Source organism: Oncorhynchus mykiss, chromosome 12, assembly GCF_057628025.1.
Source record: "Oncorhynchus mykiss isolate SJ-2025 chromosome 12, ASM5762802v1, whole genome shotgun sequence".
NCBI classification, from domain to species: domain Eukaryota; kingdom Metazoa; phylum Chordata; class Actinopteri; order Salmoniformes; family Salmonidae; genus Oncorhynchus; species Oncorhynchus mykiss.
The window spans coordinates 31,579,611-31,599,912 of NC_143033.1; the positions used below are offsets into that span (position 1 = coordinate 31,579,611).

The following is a 20,302-nucleotide window of genomic DNA, read 5'->3' on the forward strand; positions in this document are numbered from 1 at the left end:
AATGTGTTGCTATAACACATTTCCTATACAACTTGCAGTGCCATTAACATTGGATGACATTAGCTGCTTTGCATTTCATGAAAACATCTGGGTAGCTTTGATGTGTCGTCTACACTGTGCTGTGACAACAGAAGTGGTATTGGTTTGTTTTATCTAATAATCAGCTGAGGTGACAATAACTTGATAATGCTGCCTTTACGTACGACTATAATGCATGTTTTAGCTCTGAGTGGTGATTTGAGATAGTGCCGACGGCATTCCTATTGGTTTAATGGAAACGTGATGACATGTAAGATTTACTCACGTAGTATAAAACCTCCCCTCTATAACGGATCCAAGGCATCGTGGACAGGACTTCTTACCAGTGACAACTGTACATCAACTGTATATCAAATACTGGAATCATCCTAGCTGCCACACTACAACACTTGGGAATCATGAGTGAGGTAGGTGTACCTGCTTTATTTCAATTATCGCTATCATAATAGCGTAGGCTAATAAACGAATCTATGGATAGTCTGCTGCTGCTAATTTCAGTATTCAAACGGAGCGCAAACAAATCGTGTCAAAGTAGCCAATTAGGATACAGCGTGAAATAAAATAAATTGTTGGTAGTTTCTGCTATGGCAACGATAGTAAACGTTTCGCTAGAATATAAGCAAGTGTCAGTGAAGTCCAGCCGATCTAAAATAATGTATTATCCAACTCCCAGTAAACCAACCCAAAACGGTCCTCTCTGAACCACCACTGGTCATTTTTGTCCTTACGCGGATTTTTTTGTTTAGTTTGTTAATACAATGATGCATGCTTTGGAAATATAGCTTTGGAAATATAGCCTGCGTGCTTATCTTTGTAGGGTAGACACCTTAAAGTAAACACAATTCCAGGCCTGGTCTCATAGACTAGACGTAACATAGGAAACGTAAATCCAGGATGCTCAAAATAGTGTAATACAGTATATCACACTTGTTATGGTTACCTTGTTATGGTTACCTCTTAAGGATCTGCCCATTTCCCCCCCAATTTTTACCTAAAAGGACATACCCAAATCTAACTGCCTGTAGCTCACGACCTGAAGCAAGGATATCCATATTCTTGGTACCATTTGAAAGGAAACACTTTGAAGTTTGTGGAAATGTGAAAGGAATGTAGGAGAATATAACACAATGGATCTGGTAAAAGATAATACAAAGAAAAAAAAACTGTTATTTTGTATTTCTATGTACCATCTTTGAAATGCAAGAGAAAAGCCACAATGTATTATTTTCAGACCAGGTGCAATTTCGATTTTGCAGTGTATGTGCAACATTTTTGACTGATCCAATGAATCATTGTATTTCTGTTCAAAAAGTTGTGTCAAGACTGCCCAAATGTGCCTAATTTGTTTTATTAATAACTTTTCATTTTCAAAATGGTGCACTCTCCTGAAACAATAGCATGGTATTATTTCACTGTAATAGCTACTGTAAATTGGACAGTGCAGTTAGATTAGCATGAATTTAAGCTTTCTGCCCATATCATATATGTCTATGTCCTGGGAAATGTTGTTGTTGCTTACAACCTCATGTTAATCGCATTAGCATACATTAGCTCAATCGTCCCGTGGAAGGGACACCGATCCTGAAGAAATCTTTAAGGCAAAATGAAAGGAGTGTGGTTGGTCAAGGTGGACAGGTAGGCAATATAACACAAACTTTTTTTCATATCATGTTGAAATCACATTAGTTGACAACTCAACCAAATGTAAATCAAATTATACGTTGAACTGACATCTGAGCCGATTGGGATATCATACAAATTGTAATTCGTATCAAATAATACGAAATGGATGAAAGACATCCACAAATGAATACATACCATACAAAACCTAACATAGCATACTAAATGGAGGGAAACAGATTAACTTTTACTATGTTACTTCTACCCTTGAATCCAGGTTGCAGCCCAGCAGCAGCTCCACATTTGTTTTCTGGTGCATTATGATTTTAATGTATTGTTAGAAGAGAACCATAAATCATCTGACTAACTCTATACTTAAAAGTGAGGACATACTAGGATTATAAACTGTCAATTAGCCCAATGACAAGAGGAAACATGAATTTACGTGGTTACATAATAACTGAAGATCTTTGTTGAATGGATACAGTTTCATATGGCCTCTAATCTGGCAGAAATCACCGAAGAACAATCCAGCATTCCGCTCCAGGTGTTCCGCGCGCAAAATACAAATATTCCGGGAAATTGAAAGCAGGTTGTCTAATGGCCGCTGTAAGAGCCATACATAGTCAAAATGTTTTATGCAGTCTTTATTTAACAGTTGTTGTCATACTGTAAAGGTCTACTCAATCATGTAGTCTTCACATTTAATATTTTGCATTTGAAGTAGGCAGAACTACTTAGAGAGGCCTACATAAGGGAATATTCTACCTGTGTGAGAATCATTTGATAAACAAGATTGTTGAGCTATGACATGTAAAGTAATGCTTAATCCAGCATGAATAGTATATGTGTTAGTTGAAGCGGGAGTGATATTGACCTAGACACGAAGTCTGCCAATCAACCAAATGCATCAGTCAGTTCAGTTAAGCCATAAAACTATGTCTATAACAATCATGTCTCAGCTGAAGGCAATTGGTCTCTGTGTTTATTACACTGCTAGAAAAAAACAGAACAAGCCATCCCAGAATCCAGTATATGCAAACACTGCACTGAGCGCTGGAAAAGAGTACATCCTACAGTCACTGAATAATTCAAGGTATACTGCTGACCCATTGCAATAACACATTCTGTTCTGTCACTGCATGCGCAGAGCAGGGGGAAATGGAAATAAGTGAGGCCCCCAATCTTGGACCTTATCACTGTCTCGTTCCCTCAGAACAATGGGCCAATCTTAGAAACAATTGAGCTGCATTTTTTTTGGTCACTTTCCCGGTGTATAGGTTAGTACAGTTGGCCTCGTGCAACACAATTGCTTTCTGTCAATGGAATCCAGCAGCAGTTGGCTGAGAGAGACAGAGAAGAAGAGACAGACAGGGAAAGAGAGTCAGACAGAGAGAGAGAGACAGACAGACAGGAGAGAGAAAGAGACAGACAGACAGACAGACAGACAGACAGACAGACTGGCTGGCCGTGGTAGTGGCAGATGAGGCTAGTCTTCTTAGCTCTACAGCAGCCCCCCCCTCCCCTCTCAACAGCTGCCCCCTCCTCTCTCTACAACTGCTCCCTCTCTATCCTGGTACACATTCTGCCTGGATAGGTGGTCCAATGGAGAGGCTCGGTCAGTGGCTGCCTCAGTGTGTGTGTGAGGGAAGCATTCCCAGGCAACCCTACCCAGTGGGATCCCGAGTGGCGCAGCGGTCTAAGACACTGCATCTCAGTGCTCCAGGCATCACTACACTACCTTGGTTCCATCCCGGGCTGTATCACAACCAGCCTTGATTCGATGTCCCATAGAACGGTGCACAATTGGCTCAGCGTCTTCCGGGTTAGGAGAGGGTTTGGCTGGGGTAGGCCGTCATTGTAATAATAATTAGTTCTTAACTGACTTGCCTAGTTAAATAAAAAAAATACAAATGAAACACATTGACTAGAAAACACATAACACACCTGGGTTTTGGATTGGCTTTCTAGGTGTGTTGGCTACCGGTCTTTAGTGCAACATTAAGTCGACAAGAACCAAAATCTACTTGTGATGACAATTATGAAAGACATGAAAAATGATTGTTGTCTATCAACAATGACAAGCCACTGGGGTCTGACAATCTGGATGGAAAATTACTGAGGATAATAGCAGACGATATTACCACTCCTTTTTGCCACATCTTCATTTTAAGCCTACTAGAGAGCGTGTGCTCTCAGGCCTGCATGGAAGCTAAAGTCATTCCGCTACCCAAGAATAGTAAAGCCCCATTTACTGGCTCAAATAGCCAACCAATCAGCCTGTTACCAACCCTTAGTAAACCTCTGGAAAGGATGGTGTTTGACCAGATACAATGCTATTTCACAGTAAACTAATTGACAACAGAATTTCAGTGTGCTTATAGGGAAGGACACTCAACAAGCACAGCACTGACACAAATGACTGATGATTGGCCGAGAGAAATTGATGATAAAGGGATTGTGGGGACTGTCTTGTTAGACTTCAGTGCGGCTTTTGACATTATCGATCATAGTCTACTGCTGGAAAAAAGTATGTGTTATGGCTTTACACCCCCTGCTATAATGTGGATAAAGAGCTACTTGTCTAACAGAACACAGAGGGTGTTCTTTAATGGAAGCCTCTCAAATATAATCCAGTTTGAATCAGGAATTCCCCAGGGTAGCTGTTTAGGCCCCTTGCTTTTTTCAATTTTTACTAACGACTTTGAGTAAAGCCAGAGTGTCTATGTATGCGGATGACTCAACACTATGCACGTCAGCTACTACAGCGACTGAAATGACTGCAACACAACACACAATGACTGAAACTAGCTGCAGTTAGTTTCAGAGTGGGTAGCAAGGAATAAGTTAGCCCTAAATATTTCCAAAACTAAAAGCATTGTATTTGGAACAAAACACTCACTAAACCCTAAACCTCAACTAAATCCTGTAAAAAATAATGTGGAAATTGAGCAGGTTGAGATGACTAAACTGCTTGAACTAACCCTAGATTGTAAATTGTCATGGTCAAAACATATTGATGCAGTAGTAGCTAAGATGGGGAGAAGTCTGTCTATAAGAAGGCAGAGCATCGCTTTATTAACAACACTATCAACAAGACAGGTCCTACATACAGGCCCTAGATTTGTAGCACCTTGACTACTGTTCAGTCGTGTAGTCAGGTGCTACAAAAAAGGACTTAGGAAAATTGCAATTGGCTCAGAACAGGGCAGCACGGCTGGCCCTTGGATGTACACAGAGAACTAATGTCAATCTCTCCTGACTGAAAGTGGAGGATAAATTGACTTCATCAGGTATTGAGGTATTGACAAGTTCAGTGCACCGAGCTGTCTAAACTACTGGCACATAGCTCAGACACCTACACATACCCCACAAGACATGCCACAAGAGGTCTCTTCACAGTCCCCAAGTCCAGAACAGACTATGGGAGGCACACAGTACTACATAGAGCCACGACTACATGGAACTCTATTCCACATCAAGTAACTAACGCAAGAAGTAAAACTAGATTTGTAAAACAGATTTAAAAAATTGCTTTATGCAACAGCGAGGACTATGAAGCAACACAAATATTGGCACAGATACACACACACACACACACACACACACACACACACACACACACACACACACACACACACACACACAATAATATACGCACTATACATACATATGGATTTAGTACTGTAGATATGTGGTGGAGTAGGGGCCTAAGGGCACACAGTGTGTTGTGAAATCTGTGAATGTTTAAAAAAATGTATAAACTGCCTTCATTTTGTTTGACCCCAGGACGAGTAGCTAATGGGGATCCATAATAAGTACAAATACAAAATACACTGAGGTATGAGATCATACTGTACGTCGCTGTTACGGCCATCGTCGGGAATGAGACCAAAGCGCAGCGTGGAAAGTGTACATCTTCTTTATTTAAAATGAACAACAAAAGATAAACAAACGTAAAGTTCTGCAGGGCTATACAGCTACTGTGCCAAAACAAGATCCCACAAACTCAGGTGGAAAACATGTGATTCCCAATCAGAGACAATGATAGACAGCTGCCTCTGATTGGGAACCATACCCGGCCAACAAAGAAATAGAAAACTAGAATGCCCACCCAAATCTAACCAAATAGAGAAATGAACAGGCTCTCTAAGGTCAGGGTGTGACCGTCGCAGAGCACCTATCTGACAATGATTCTCCCTGCTCATGTTTATATAGGTTTCTATGGTACTGCATGAACACAGGATTTTATAAATGAGATCACTCTACCCCTACCTATATGTACATATCTACCTCAATTATCTTGTACCACTGCACATGGACTCAATACTGGTACTCCGTGTATATAGCCAAGTTATTGTTACTCATTGTGTATTTGTTCTGTGTGTTATTATTGAAAAAATATATCTTTACATTGTTGTGAAGGGCCTGTAAGTAAGCATTTCAATGTTAGTCTACACCTGTTGTTTACGAAGCAAGTGACAAATAAAATGTGATTTAATAAGACATTACAAAGTGGGATCTTGCAGCACACAAGACATTCACTAGCTTCCCATCTCCATGATGGATTTATATGCCCATAAAGAATCAAGCCAAGGCTCTAGAGGGGCTCTGTGAATAAATAATTAAATGGAAATCAATGCCAATAGTCCCCACTAGCTCACCTCCCACCCCACCACCCATTTACTTTCACACAAAGTTTCTACCTAATGGAGCTATAAATAGGCCTAAATATACTCACCAGTTTGTGCCCAGTATGAAGACACTGGTATGGAATGACAATGTGTTCCAAACAATGTGCAGGTAACCAGTCAAGATGGGGCCCAGTATTGCGTTACTACTGGGTTATATAATCAGACTATGCATGTGTGGAGTAGAAAAGAGGTGGTGCGCACGGTGTATGGGGGAGGGTGGGAGATAATCAGAGAAAGAATCACATGCAATCATAAACCAGTCACACACCCTGGTCCCAGTCTCAGCCAGAGCCTTGAAGAATTGCTTGGTCTCAGTGTCTTTTAAACACATCGCAACCGTCCACGCTGCAGCCTCCTGGCTGGGGGCTTTAGGAGCCATCTGTGGTCTTGAAAAGCAGCTGGGTAATTTCTTAAGTATACGCCTGTGTATTATTTGTAACTGCATCTGTACATGCATTAAGTTCTTGTGTCAGGCCTCTGGCGATAGCATTATAACCCGGGCCCTAAATCCACATCATCTCCACATTTAGAGACAAGTGACCGTCCCTCTGTCAACAGGCTAGATTGGAATGGTCTCCACAAATACTCAGATATTAAGCAGATTTGTTCAATATTTTTTTGTTGCATGCAGGATTATGTAAATCCGCTCGGGTGGAGATTTGGTTCTGTCTGTGGTGCGGTGTATCTATCCCGTCCTGTCACATCTCCATTCCAAAATCAAATCTAGAATCGGCTTTCTATTTCACAACAAAGCCTCCTTCACTCACACCGCCAAACTTACCCTAGTAAAACTGACTATCCTACCGATCCTCGACTTTGGCGATGTCATCTACAAAATAGCTTCCAACACTCTACTCAGCAAACTGGATGCAATCTATCACAGTGCCATCCGTTTTGTTACCAAATCACCTTATACCACCCACCACTGCGACCTGTATGCTCTAGTCGGCTGGCCCTCGCTACATATTCATCGCCAGACCCACTGGCTCCAGGTCATCTATAAGTCTATGCTAGGTAAAGCTCCACCTTATCTCAGTTCACTGGTCACGATAACAACACCCACCCGTAGCACACGTTCCAGCAGGTATATCTCACTGGTCATCCCCAAAGCCAACACCACATTTGGCCGCCTTTCCTTCCAGTTCTCTGCTGCCAGTGACTGGAACGAATTGCAAAAATCGCTGAAGGTGGAGACTTTTTATTTCCCTCATCAACTTTAAACATCAACTATCTGAGCAGCTAACCGATCACTGCAGCTGTACATAGTCCCATCTGTAAATAGCCCACCCAGTCTACCTACCTCATCCCCATACTGCTTTTATTTTATTTACTTTTCTGCTCTTTTGCACACCAGTATCTCTACTTGCACATCATCATCTGCTCATTTATCACTCCAGTGTTAATCTGCTGAATTTTAATTATTCGCTCCTATGGCCTATTTATTGCCTACCTCCTCATGCCTTTTGCACACACTGTATATATACTTTCTTTTCTCTGCTGTGTCATTGACTTGTTTGTGTTATTGGCTTGTTTATTGTTTACTCCATGTGTAACTCTGTGTTGTTGTCTGTGTCACACTACTTTGCTTTATCTTGTCCAGGTCGCAGTTGCAAATGAGAACTTGTTCTCAACTAGCCTACCTGGTTAAATAAAGGGTAAATAAAAAAAAACATTCAGATTTAGACAGGTCAGGCTCATTCAACAGCCATGATATCTTTCGTGTTGATGAGACACTCACTTGTTTAATTTCACAGCCTCTTCGCAATGGCAACAAATCACAACACTGTTTGTTCTATTGCCTTCAAATTTATTTTGGGGTAAAAATAAGCATTTTAGTACGTTGAGCGTGATGTCATTATGAAATTATGAAACACGATGTGATAAAACACTGCCTCCACAGTGAAGGTGCAGTGTGGTTAAGAAGATGGGTAGATGATCCAGAATGTTCTATCCCTGTAGAGACTTGGGGGACCCAACCAACAGACGCTTAACGTGCTGTAAATAAACCTTACCAATGTCTCTGAGTTAGTTGTCGATTGTGATCGTGCAGACAGATAGATAAAGTAGATGAAGAGAGATAGATTGGTAGATATATAGTCAGAAAGAGCAGCACAGCCAGTGTCGCCTCCAGGCTTAAAAACAGGGTGCAGTCAGCCTTGTTTGATTAGCTTTGAGAGCATGGTCCAGTGGTTTGGTGTTTTCCATGTGAGTTGTCAGTGTAGGTTAAGATGACAAGTACTGAAGTATGCCATTCATATGGATGTGTGTACAGTAGATGCAGAATAATAAGGAAATGGTTCATTGATTCAAAAACCATCAATCATGCATGCTATGATCAACTAACAGTGGTATATAACTTGATTTTGACATATTACATTGCTATAATATAGAAACTTAATCAATTTCATAACATCCTCTATTTGAAAATAGTATTATTTAAATCTTAACCTACTGATGCTCTGTCTAAGTAATGGCAATGCATCAGACAAAGAGTCCAATATGGAACTGCATCCAAGATTTTGGATGCATGGTGGCCTTGGTGCCTACTTAGCAAAGCCCTCTGTTTCATCATCAGAAGTGGACCACCAGGCCCCCTCTTCACTCTAGCCTTTTCTACATCAATGGAAAAGAAGAATGAGAGAAGGTTGCTACCAATTAGTGTAAAAAGGTCGGTGTAGCAGAGGCGAGGAAGGTAGGGAAGAGTAGTGTCTCTTTGTGTCCTTTTTACCCTCGTTTCTACTGATGAAAGTCAGAAAGAGGGAATTAAATTCAGCTCAGAAGTGCCTGTTCGACAGATTTAGGCACCAATTCAGTCAATGGAAGTCTGAGGAAATTAGCCAAAGTAAATTTTTTGTTGTTTTTGACCTGAACAATATTTTTGAGTTAATCTGTTAGTGGAAATGTCATATTAATTGGTATAATCTCTTCTGAATGACTAACTGGCATCTGACAGAGTGCATAGGTATAACTTTTTAAAATCATATGTTTCTCTGAAATTGAAATTGGTCACAGTCCTCAGATCAGTCCATTATGTAATACTCCACGGTGTACGAAACATGCAACATTACGCTGGTGATACATGGTCCTGGTTCAGAATTATTCAGTGCTCATTGTGAATCACGATGCCACACTCTGACCCTAATCGCCCCTCACAATGAGCAGAGATTATGCTAAAATGATCTGTAATCCAGCTAAATTGTCTGATCCCTGTCTGCTGTGCACTCCCCATAACCTGGTCCACAACATAGGGCTAACATCAGAGGTGTGGGATGGGGACAGACACCAGGAGAAGGAGAGGAGGCAGATTTAATTTCTAGCAATTATTAAAGGTTACTTCAAGTTTCACTTCGTTGATCTATGTGCATGCACGCAGGTGGGTGGAGTGGGATTCTTGGAGTAGAGGACACCTTTTGGTAACATTATATCGTCGCTGGTCCAACACCCATTGTCAAGGTGGCAATAGCACACAGCCATTCAATCTCCATCGACAAACATTGGCAGTAGAATGGCCTCACTGAAGAGTTCAGTGACTTTCAACATAGCACCATCATAGGGTTCCACCTTTCCAACAAGTCAGTTCGTCAAATGTCTGCCCTGCTAGAGCTGCCCCAGTCACCTGTAAGTGTTGTTATTGTGAAGTGGAAATGTTTAGGAGCAACAAGTGGCTACCGAGTTCCAAATTGCCTCTGGAAGCAACGCCAGCACAAGAACTGTTCGTCGAGAGCTTCATGAAATGGGTTTCCATGGCCGAGCAGCTGCACACAAGCCTAAAATCACCATGCGCAATGCCAAGCATTGACTGGAGTTGTGTAAAACTCGCCGCCATTGGACTCTGGAGCAGTGGAAACGACGGACGAAATGGGTTTGGAGAATGCTACCTGCCTGAATACATAGTGCCAACTGTAAAGTTTGGTGGAGGAGGAATTATGGTCTGGGGCTGTTTTTCATGGTTTGGGATAGGCCCCTTACTTCCAGTGAAGGGAAATCTTAAGGCTACAACATACAATAACTTTCTAGACAATTCTGTGATTCCAACTTTATGGCAACAGTTTGGGGAATGCCCTTTCCTGTTTAAGCATGACAATGCCCCCGTGCATAAATCAAGGTCCATACAGAAATGGTTTGTCGAGATCGGTGTGGAAGAATTTGACTGGCCTGCACAGAGCCCTGACCTCAACCCCATCGAACACCTTTGTGATGAATTGGAACACCGACTGCAAGCCAGGCCTAATAGCCCAAAATCAGTGCCCGACCTCACTAATGTTCATGTGGCTCAATGGAAGTAGCAATGTTCCAACATCTAGTGGAAAGCCTTCCCAGAAGAGTTGAGGCTTTTATAGCAGCAAAGGGGGGACCAACTCCATATTAATGCCCGTGATTTTGGATTGAGATGTTCGCCAAGCAGGTGTCCACATACTTTTAGTAATTTAGTGTATGCCCTGGTAAATATACTTAATCTTGCTAGTGTAACTTAAAATATTATCCCAGTTTGATATGCTGCTTGTGTACAGTTGTGGCCAAAAGTTTTGAGAATGACACAAATATACATTTTCACAAAGTTTGCTGCTTCAGTGTCTTTAGATATTTTTGTCAGATGTTACTATGGAATACTGACGTATAATTACAAGCATTTCCAAAGTGTCAAAGGCTTTTATTGACAATTACATGAAGTTGATGCAAAGAGTCAATATTTGCAGTGTTGACCCTTCTTTTTCAAGACTATCCTGACTGATGGCAGCCCATTCTTGCACAATCAATGCTTGGAGTTTGTGGGTTTTTGTTTGTCCCCCCGCCTCTTGAGAATTGACCACAAGTTCTCAATGGGATTAAGGTCTGGGGAGTTTCCTGGCCATGGACCCAAAATATTGATGTTTTGTTCCCCGAGCCACTTAGTTATCACTTTTGCCTTATGGCAAGGTGCTCCATCATGCTAGAAAAGGCATTGTTCGTCACCAAACTGTTCCTGGATGGTTGGGAGAAGTTGCTCTCGGAGGATGTTTGGTACCATTCTTTATTCATGGCTGTGTTCTTAGGTAAAATTGTGAGTGAGCCTACTCCCTTGGCTGAGAACCAACCCCACACATGAATGGTCTCAGGATGCTTTACTGTTGGCATGACACAGGACTGATGGTAGCGCTCAACTTGTCTTCTCCGGACAGGCTTTTTTCCGGATGCCCCGAACAATCGGAAAGGGGATTCATCAGAGAAAATGACTTTACCCCAGTACTCAGCAGTCCAATCCCAGTACCTTTTGCCTAATATCAGTCTGTCCCTGATGTTTTTCCTGGAGAGAAGTGGCTGCCCTTCTTGACAAAAGTCTTCACCTCACTGTGCGTGCAGATGCACACACACCTGCCTGCTGCCATTCCTGATCAAGCTCTGTACTGGTGGTGCCCCGATCCTGCATCTGAATCAACTTTAGGAGTTTCCTAGCGCTTGCTGGACTTTCCTGGGCGCCCTGAAGCCTTCTTCACAACAATTGAACCACTCTCCTTGAAGTTCTTGATGATCTGATAAATGGTTGATTTAGGTGCAATCTTACTGGCAGCAATATCCTTGTCTGTGAAGCCCTTTTAGTGCAAAGCAATGATGATGGCACGTGTTTCCTTGCAGGTAACCATGGTTGACAGAGGAAGAACAATGATTCCAAGCAACACCCTCCTTTTAAAGCTTCCAGTCTGTTATTCGAACTCAGTAAGCATGACATAGTGATCTCCAGCCTTGTCCTCGTCAACACTCACACCTGTGTTAACGAGAGAATCACTGACATGATGTCAGCTGGTCCTTTTGTGGCAGGGCTGAAATGCTGTGGAAATGTTTTTTGGGGGATTCAGTTCATTTGCATGGCAAAGAGAAATATGAAATATTGCAACACTCTGAATCTTGCATCTGCGTAGAGCTTGTGGTAAGCTTTACACTGCAGACACATTTAAGCATGGAAGCAGTCCTGGGTTCAAATTGTATTTAAGATCTTTCAAATACTTTGATTGTTAGACTTAGCCTGCCAGGTATGCCAGATGGGACTAAAGTATGTACTTTTGGAACTATTCCATTTGTTCCATTGCGCCAGACCCATATATTTGGCAAACTCATTCAAGCACAGCTAAAGTATTGAAAGAAAACGAACTATTTGAACCCAGTTTTGCATGTCTCAGAGAGTCATAAAGAGAGGTTAGCATCTGAGCTCCAGTTTCTCATAACAGTCAGTCTCAGGACATTTGTTTTAGTCTCATTCAGCATTAATCTCAATAAAGTAACATAAATACGATGCATTTATAGCAACGCCTAAACATCTAGTACCCCATTGTTTTTATGATGCTTTCATAACACATTCCATGTGATGCCAAAGGATTACACTTACTGTATAATAACCAGCTACATATAGCCATGTCCTCGAGCTAGGACTGAGGCACAGGATTGACTGTATGGATCAACTTCTCATTATGATTACTCATCCTAATAGAAATACAGTGTAGACAAAGGACAACATCCTCTAAACAGCCGTCATGTTTTCTGGGCCTGTATTCATTAAACATCTCAGAGTAGGAGTGCTGATCCAGGATCAGGTCCATTCATTCGAATCTAAAAGACAAAACTGATACTACTGTAAATCAGCGCTCCTACTCTGAGACGCTTGTATATACAGATGTGCTGCTGAAAGATGTTGTGCACTTTGTTGGATGTGTGCTGAGAGAGAGAGCCCTGGAGTCTGTCTAATGCGTGTTAATGTTTTATGGGGAAACCATGCTGTTGTATCATTAGTTTTGCTCCGGTTATTCCAGCAGGGAGAAAAACTGCTACTTCCTGTCTGTCTGATAATGAGTACTGTAGTTAGTACAACACATACAGGTCAGTGAGGGAAGGAAGATTCTGTTAACACATCATGGGCTGGCAGCCAGGGCAGATTGGATGTCAATGGAAGTACCCGACTTCGAATGAGTGGCCCACTAGAAGCACAGAACTCGCATGTCACTAGGTCCCTCTTCTTCTATAATTAGAGATTCATGTCTTGCTGGATTGTCTGTCTCTACATAAAGATTTTCCGTCCTTCAATGTTTACCATGGCAACGCATGGAATGATAATTACCTTTTATACAAAGACAGTAATACAGAATCTGAACTTTCCAGAAAGTATGGACGGAAAGAAAAACATAAAGAACTTACATTATACTCAGACAGTATCTGGAATTATGATGCTCATACCTAAGTCTGAAGCCTTGTTATTGTCATTGCAAAATTCCACTCTCCTTTGTTACATCAGTCAGTGTGCAGACTGCACGAACATAGGCAACATTCCCAGGTCTAAAGTGAAGAGCAGAGGCAGAATCTACTCAATTGACTTCTATGCTGATATTGAACTAAAGTTCAACAACTGTCACTTAACACAGTCACGAAGAGGAGGCCATCTCAAAATAGTCTCTCCCACGGTCACTCCTACCACCAAGGTCGTCCCCTAACTTTCCTTCTCTCAGGGGCACCGCTGACCTAGTCTGTATCTAATAATGACGATGTCAGCTTCAGATTCTGGATAGATGGATGAGTCAAGCCTGTGTGGCTCACTTGGTAGAGCATGGCACTTGCAACGCCAGTTCGGTTCCCAAGGGTGACCCGTGTGAAAATGTATGCACTCCCTTCTCTAAGTTGTTCTAGATAAGAATGTGTGCTGAATGACTTAAATATAAAGTTGAAAGCCTTAACTGTGCCCTCCAACACCAGAGCATTAACGCATGAGAGGACAACCTTTACCATTATGCCATCCCATTCCAACATGGACATCCTCTATCCTCTAAACTTGGCTTCTGTGCGTCTGCTTAACGAGTAGGCATTCTAGCACTACCCTTCAAGGTAGATGGACACTTGACAGGATTCCAGCGATTATTAGGCTAAGTAATAATTTCTGTATGTGCATGCATTGAATTTTTGCCCATTTCCATCCAACGTTGCCAAGTACGGAGCTTTTAAGCTGGATATCGGGCTACAAAACAGAATTATGGTAAAGCCAGAGTTATCTAATGTGTTGGCAGCTGAGCTGAGGAGATCCCTTTCATCCCATAGAGCCTGGAATAATGACAAAGACCATCTCAGCTTAAAGCTCTGCCTTGAAAGCATTAATTTAAAGGAGACTCTTCTTGTGTCAGGTCTTTTTGATTAGGGAACATTGGCGTACCAGTATGCTAATGAGTTTCGACACCTGGTAATGTGTGAAGAAGGGGTTATTCTTAGGTTAATACAGTGAGGGTTCCATTGGTCAGTGGTGAAAATGGTTCATTTGAATAGTCCACATTCACTCCAATCAGCTGGCTTATTTCTTGTCTTGTCCAATTTAATTTAATTTACCAGACAACAATACAAATCACAGTAGGACCTGTACATAGATAAGCTTAGGAGAGCGCCCAATGCTTAGGTGGATACAATTTCAGCGTCCATGTATGGTACCAAATCACAATGGGTGCTTTGCAGCAGAAAATCCACTAAGCTTGAGTGCACATTTTTGGTAACAGTTCTGGTGGCTATGAACCATAGCTGTCATAGTCCAGTGTCTGAATCAGCCTGTCTCAGTAGCCGGCTCCATCCTACCTGAACCCTGCTTCCCTTCAGCTCCCACCTCCCTCCTATCCCTCTGAGCCGTGGTAGCCAGTCTTCCACACTGTCACTCCGGCTCCCGACTCCCATCCCCTGCACACCCCACAACGATAGTGCTGCTGAGGACTGTTTGTTGGGGCTGAGTTGTCGACATTGTCATCTGTGTCCTAGTTTGCCTAGCGTCTCCTCTCCTCCTTGTTGAATAGTTAATAGACACTGACTGCAGTGTGGAGAACCTCTGGAGAGACCAAGCTGCCAGAAACACCCAAAATAGCCCCAGAAACGTCAGCGAGGAGACATTTATTTATTTTACTAACTACCACACCACCCTTTCATCACATCATTGTGAGGGCATGCTTTATTAAATAAATTATATCAATGGTTAAACATACATGTTTAACATCAAACAGGAAGTGATGCTCCGATCTAGGTTTAAACTACAGCAGAAATTTGACTCCATTTAGTCATGAGAGATGAGATGAATACATTAACTAACAGCAGGAAGAGAATGTCTCTATCTGCCTACTGATGATATTTAATTTCACAACAACACATCGTTGTTAAGGTTACGTACTAGCTATGCCATAAAGGCAGCTCTATACCATATATCCAGACCATCAATGTGAGCTTGAGGCAATGAGGTTTGGCTCATAGATACAGTAACCCGGCTCCCATCTACCCCTAGTAAGGGGTTAAGGTGTACAGTGAGAGGAAACAGTTTGGGGTGGCTTTGTCAGGTAGACAGATAGGTTGAAGAGTCAAGCTGAAGGGCTGTGGAGTGCTGAGTGCAGACCTCTGGGTGGCACCAGGTTAAACGCACTGCGCTGTGGTGCGTTCCAAGCTCTGCATGCGAGTATAGGACCAGGTTGGGCTGGGCATGCCCTGGGGATTCACGACTCACCCGTCAGCAATTTACCTCCTGTGGAAGGGACAGAGGATGGCAGGGTCTTATGCTTGCTTACGTCTTTTGTGTGTGTGTGTGTGTAAGAAGGAATCACAGCTCTGAGTTATCTACCAACACCTCCCTAAGCTCAGAGCTGTGTGCTCACTACAACTTATGACACAACCATGCTAGGAAAAACCAGCCTTATGTGCTGGAAACATAATGATCATTATCAATATCATCACCATCATCACCCTCATCCCATTAGTTAAGCTTCCTCTCTGGCTTTGACATATGGGACTGGGAGCATGACGTGACAAGCAGCTCCTCAGTGCCTCAGTCCAAGCTGTGCCCATGATGCCTGTCTCAACTGGGAACTGACTGAACTGAACTAAATGAACACCATGGAATCGTTATCTCTGCAGTTCCTGCAGTAACTGTGCCCACTCACAGTTTAACTGGCCATATTACTGCCTGAGTCTCAGTGAAACACTATGTAATAGACTGAGTGGACCATGGCTGCTGTTGTTGTTCCTCTTTCTCCAATCCCCTACTCCTAATCAGTGGCATCTCTGGAAATGGCTGTGCTGTGCTGCTTGGTGGCCCAACATGAGAATCTGTTTTAGTTTGTGCTTGTGTTTATGTTTGTGTATTTTATGCCTTTGCCTGAGTGCAGTGTTTAATGATGAACGGCAAGTTGGCGTGTTCAGTGAGAGTCTGACATAATGTTGTGACAGATGTCTCAATGTATCACCATGATGCTCCTGAATGACTGTCGGCACGACATGGTCGGGGAGAGTGACCAGCAACCACTGGCGTTCACCACAGACAGACCCAGCCACTGAGGTCAGGGGCCAACGCAATCTCTTAATCTCTGACCCAGACCCAGATATATGTGTGAAAAATCGGTAGATATATCATTTTGGATATAAGCTCTTAAAATAAATGTTAAAAGAAAGATAAATAGGTACAGTTTTACATATTTTACTGTATCTAGATGTGAAGTTTTTGTGAACTTTTAGCCTCTAAAAAGTGGTGCCTTTTGCATAAGCATGAGCTTGGTATATGTGGTTCTAAAAGTGTGTATATAAACTCAGCAAAAAAAGGAAATGTCCTCTCACTGTCAACTGCGTTTATTTTCAGCAAACTTAACATGTGTAAATATTTGTATGAACATAACAAGATTCAACAACTGAGACATAAACTGAACAAGTTCCACAGACATTTGACTAACAGAAATTGAATAATGTGTCCCTGAACAAAGGGGGGTCAAAATCAAAAGTAACAGTCAGTATCTGGTGTGGCCACCAGCTGTAGATTTTCCAGTTCTTGCTGTGAGATGTTACCCCACTCTTCCACCAAGGCACCGGCAAGTTCCTGGACATTTCTGGGGGGAATGGCCCTAGCCCTCACCCTCCGATCCAACAGGTCCCAAATGTGCTTAATGGGATTGAGATCCGGGCTCTTCGCTGGCCATGGCAGAACACTGACATTCCTGTCTCGCAGGAAATCACGCACAGACCGAGCAGTATGGCTGGTGGCATTGTCATGCTGGAGGGTCATGTCAGGATGAGCCTGCAGGAAGGGTGCCACATGAGGGAGGAGGATGTCTTCCCTGTAACGCACAGCGTTGAGATTGCCTGCAATGACAACAAGCTCAGTTCGATGATGCTGTTACACACCGCCCCAGACCATGACGGACCCTCCACCTCCAAATCGATCCCGCTCCAGAGTATAGGCCTCGGTGTAACGCTCATTCCTTCGACGATAAATCAAATGCGACCATCACCCCTATTGAGACAAAACTGTGACTCGTCAGAGAATAACACTTTTTGCCAGTCCTGTCTGGTCCAACAGCGGTGGGTTTGTGCCCATAGGCAACATCGTTGCCGGTGATGTTTGGTGAAGACCTGCCTTACAACAGGCCTACAAGCCCTCAGTCCAGCCTCTCTCAGCCTATTGCAGACAGTCTGAGCACTGATGGAGGGATTGTGCATTATTGGTGTAACTCAGGCAGCTGTTGTTGCCATCCTGTACCTGTCCCTCAGGTGTGCTGTTCGGATGTACCGATCCTGTGCATGTGTTGTTACACGTGGTCTGCCACTTCCAGGATGATCAGCTGTCCATCCTGTCTCCCTGTAGCGCTGTTTTAGGTGTCTCACAGTACGGACATTGAAATGTATTGCCCTGGCCACATCTGTAGTCGTCATGCCTCCTTGCAGCATGCCTAAGGCACATTCACACAGATGAGCAGGGAACCTGGGCATCTTTCTTTTGGTGTTTTTCAGAGTCAGTAGAAAGCCTCTTTAGTATCCTAAGTTTTCATAACTGTGACCTTAATTGCCTACCGTCTGTAAGCTGTTAGTGTCTTAACGACTGTTCCACAGGTGCATGTTCATTAATTGTTTATGGTTCAGCATGGGAAACAGTGTTTAAACTCTTTACAATGAAGATCTGTGAAGTTATTTGGGTTATCTTTGAAAGACAGTGTCCTGAAAAAGGAACGTTTTGTGTGTGTGTGTGAAAAATTGGTGATTATAGCGTTTTGGAAATAAACTCTTCAAATAAATGTGGGTTCCTTCGTGTGTGTGTAAAATATTACTGTTGTCATATTTTGAATTCGTAGCTTTTAGATGTGTATGAAAATGTGTGTTCTTTTTTGCTAAGCGCTATAGCAGGGGGTGGCAGGTAGCCTCGCTGTTAGAGTGTTGGTACAGTAACCGAAAGGTTGCTGGTTTGAATACCCAAGGTGGAAGAAAATATGTTGATGTGCTTTTGAGCAAGGCACTTAACCCTAATTTCCTCCAGAGGTGCTGTACTACTATGGCAGACCCTGTAAAATAACATATTTCACTGCAACTATCCAGTGTATGTGACAATAAAACATATTTTTTTCTGTGTGTGCAAAGAAAACATGATTAATTGTCTCTCTAAAATGAAAGTTTTTAAATAAATACATGTCTGTCGTTGAACAACCCCAGGCCATGATTAGAAAAAGCACCAATCTTTTTCATCATTTCTTTAAACAATTAAAGCTCATTTACCAACATTTCTGAAAAATGATCATAAGCATTTTGGATTGAAATTTGAGTGTGCAAAGGTTAGGTTGTGTAAAAGCTTTGTTAATCTGTCTCTCATTGCTGTGTTCCTATGTTTTTCACCACAGCACCATTAATTCATTACTCTGATGGAAGATCATCATTACTCTTTGTGTGTCCTAGGCTCTCTTGTGTCAGGAACATCTATCAGTTAAGATGAAATGAGGTGGAGACAAGGTCATCCTTCATGATAGGTCTGTGGGTTAATGAAATTAAGCCCAGTAGAGGAGAGGAGGAGAGCAGAGGAGAGGAGAGCAGATAGGGGAGGAAAGGAGTGGAGGAGAGGCTCAGATGTATTGGGACGAGGTGTGATGGAACCGAGGCATGCCAGCGTGTAACAGACACACACTGGCGCACACACATACCCACGCACACGTTCACACACAACTAAATATAAAGATTTGTACATACCCTCACACATCTGAGTTTCAGGTTTTATTTAGGTCTGGCATGAGTTGGACTCACAAAGCACACAAACTCACACACCCACACATGCGCACACACACACACACCCACTCTCTTGCTCACTCGCGGGCCACACCAAACAAGTATTCCAACATTGGGAGCCATCTGTTTTGGCATCTCTCAGTGGCCAACCTAATGTAGTGTTTTCCATGGCTGCTGTGTGAGCTGCGCTGTCCATGGGCCCAACCAGGCTGAACTGTGCTGAGCTGAAGCAGGACACACTGTAGTGCAGACCTCCTGGACTGAAGCCTGCCAGGGGACAGTACACATTACCCCCATCTCTAGTTTGGGATATTAGTTACACAATCAGAAATGAAGTGGAGGGTACACTCATATAAACACACTTAGCTCTAAATCTGTGGTTACAATCTACCTCTCATATGCAGACTCTCCTATCAGTAACATACACTGCATTCTACACTGAGTATACCAAACATTAGGAACACCCCCCCTTTTGCCCTCAGAACAGCCTCAATTCGTCCGGGCATGGACTCTATAGGGTGTCGAAAGCATTCCACAGGGATGCTGGCCCATGTTGAGTCCAATGATTCCCACATTTTGTGTCAAGATGGCTGGATGTCCTTTGGGTGGTGGACCATTCTTGATACACACGGGAAACTGTTGAGTGTGAAAAACACAGCAATGTTGCAGTTCTTTACACAAGCCAGTGCACCTGACACCTACTACCATAATCCATCCAAAGGCACTTAAAACCTTTGTCTTGCCCATTCACCCTCTGAATGGCACACATACACAATCCATTTCTCAATTGTATCAAGGCTTAAAAATCCTTCTTAAACCTGTCTCCTCACCTTTATCTATACCAGTGGTCGCCAACCTTTTCTGAGTCAAGATCACTTTGGCGGTCAAAAGCAAGCCGGCATCGACCACTCAGATTTATTTTTAACCATGGCTTAAAT

General features: G+C 42.7%; 1 protein-coding gene across 2 annotated transcripts in view; it reads left to right on the plus strand.

Moving 5' to 3' along the window:
- Positions 1-298: 298 nt before the first annotated feature.
- The window catches only part of LOC110537434 (calmodulin regulator protein PCP4), a 28,036-nt gene continuing 8,032 nt past the window's right edge, over positions 299-20,302 (plus strand). The window contains exon 1 of one of the 2 annotated variants that reach the window (XM_021623475.3): positions 299-446. In XM_021623475.3, the coding sequence (XP_021479150.1) occupies positions 438-446 (9 nt within the window). In that variant the 5' untranslated portion in view covers positions 299-437. The remainder of the gene's footprint in view (positions 447-20,302) is intronic. The other variant, XM_021623474.3, reaches the window with a different exon arrangement.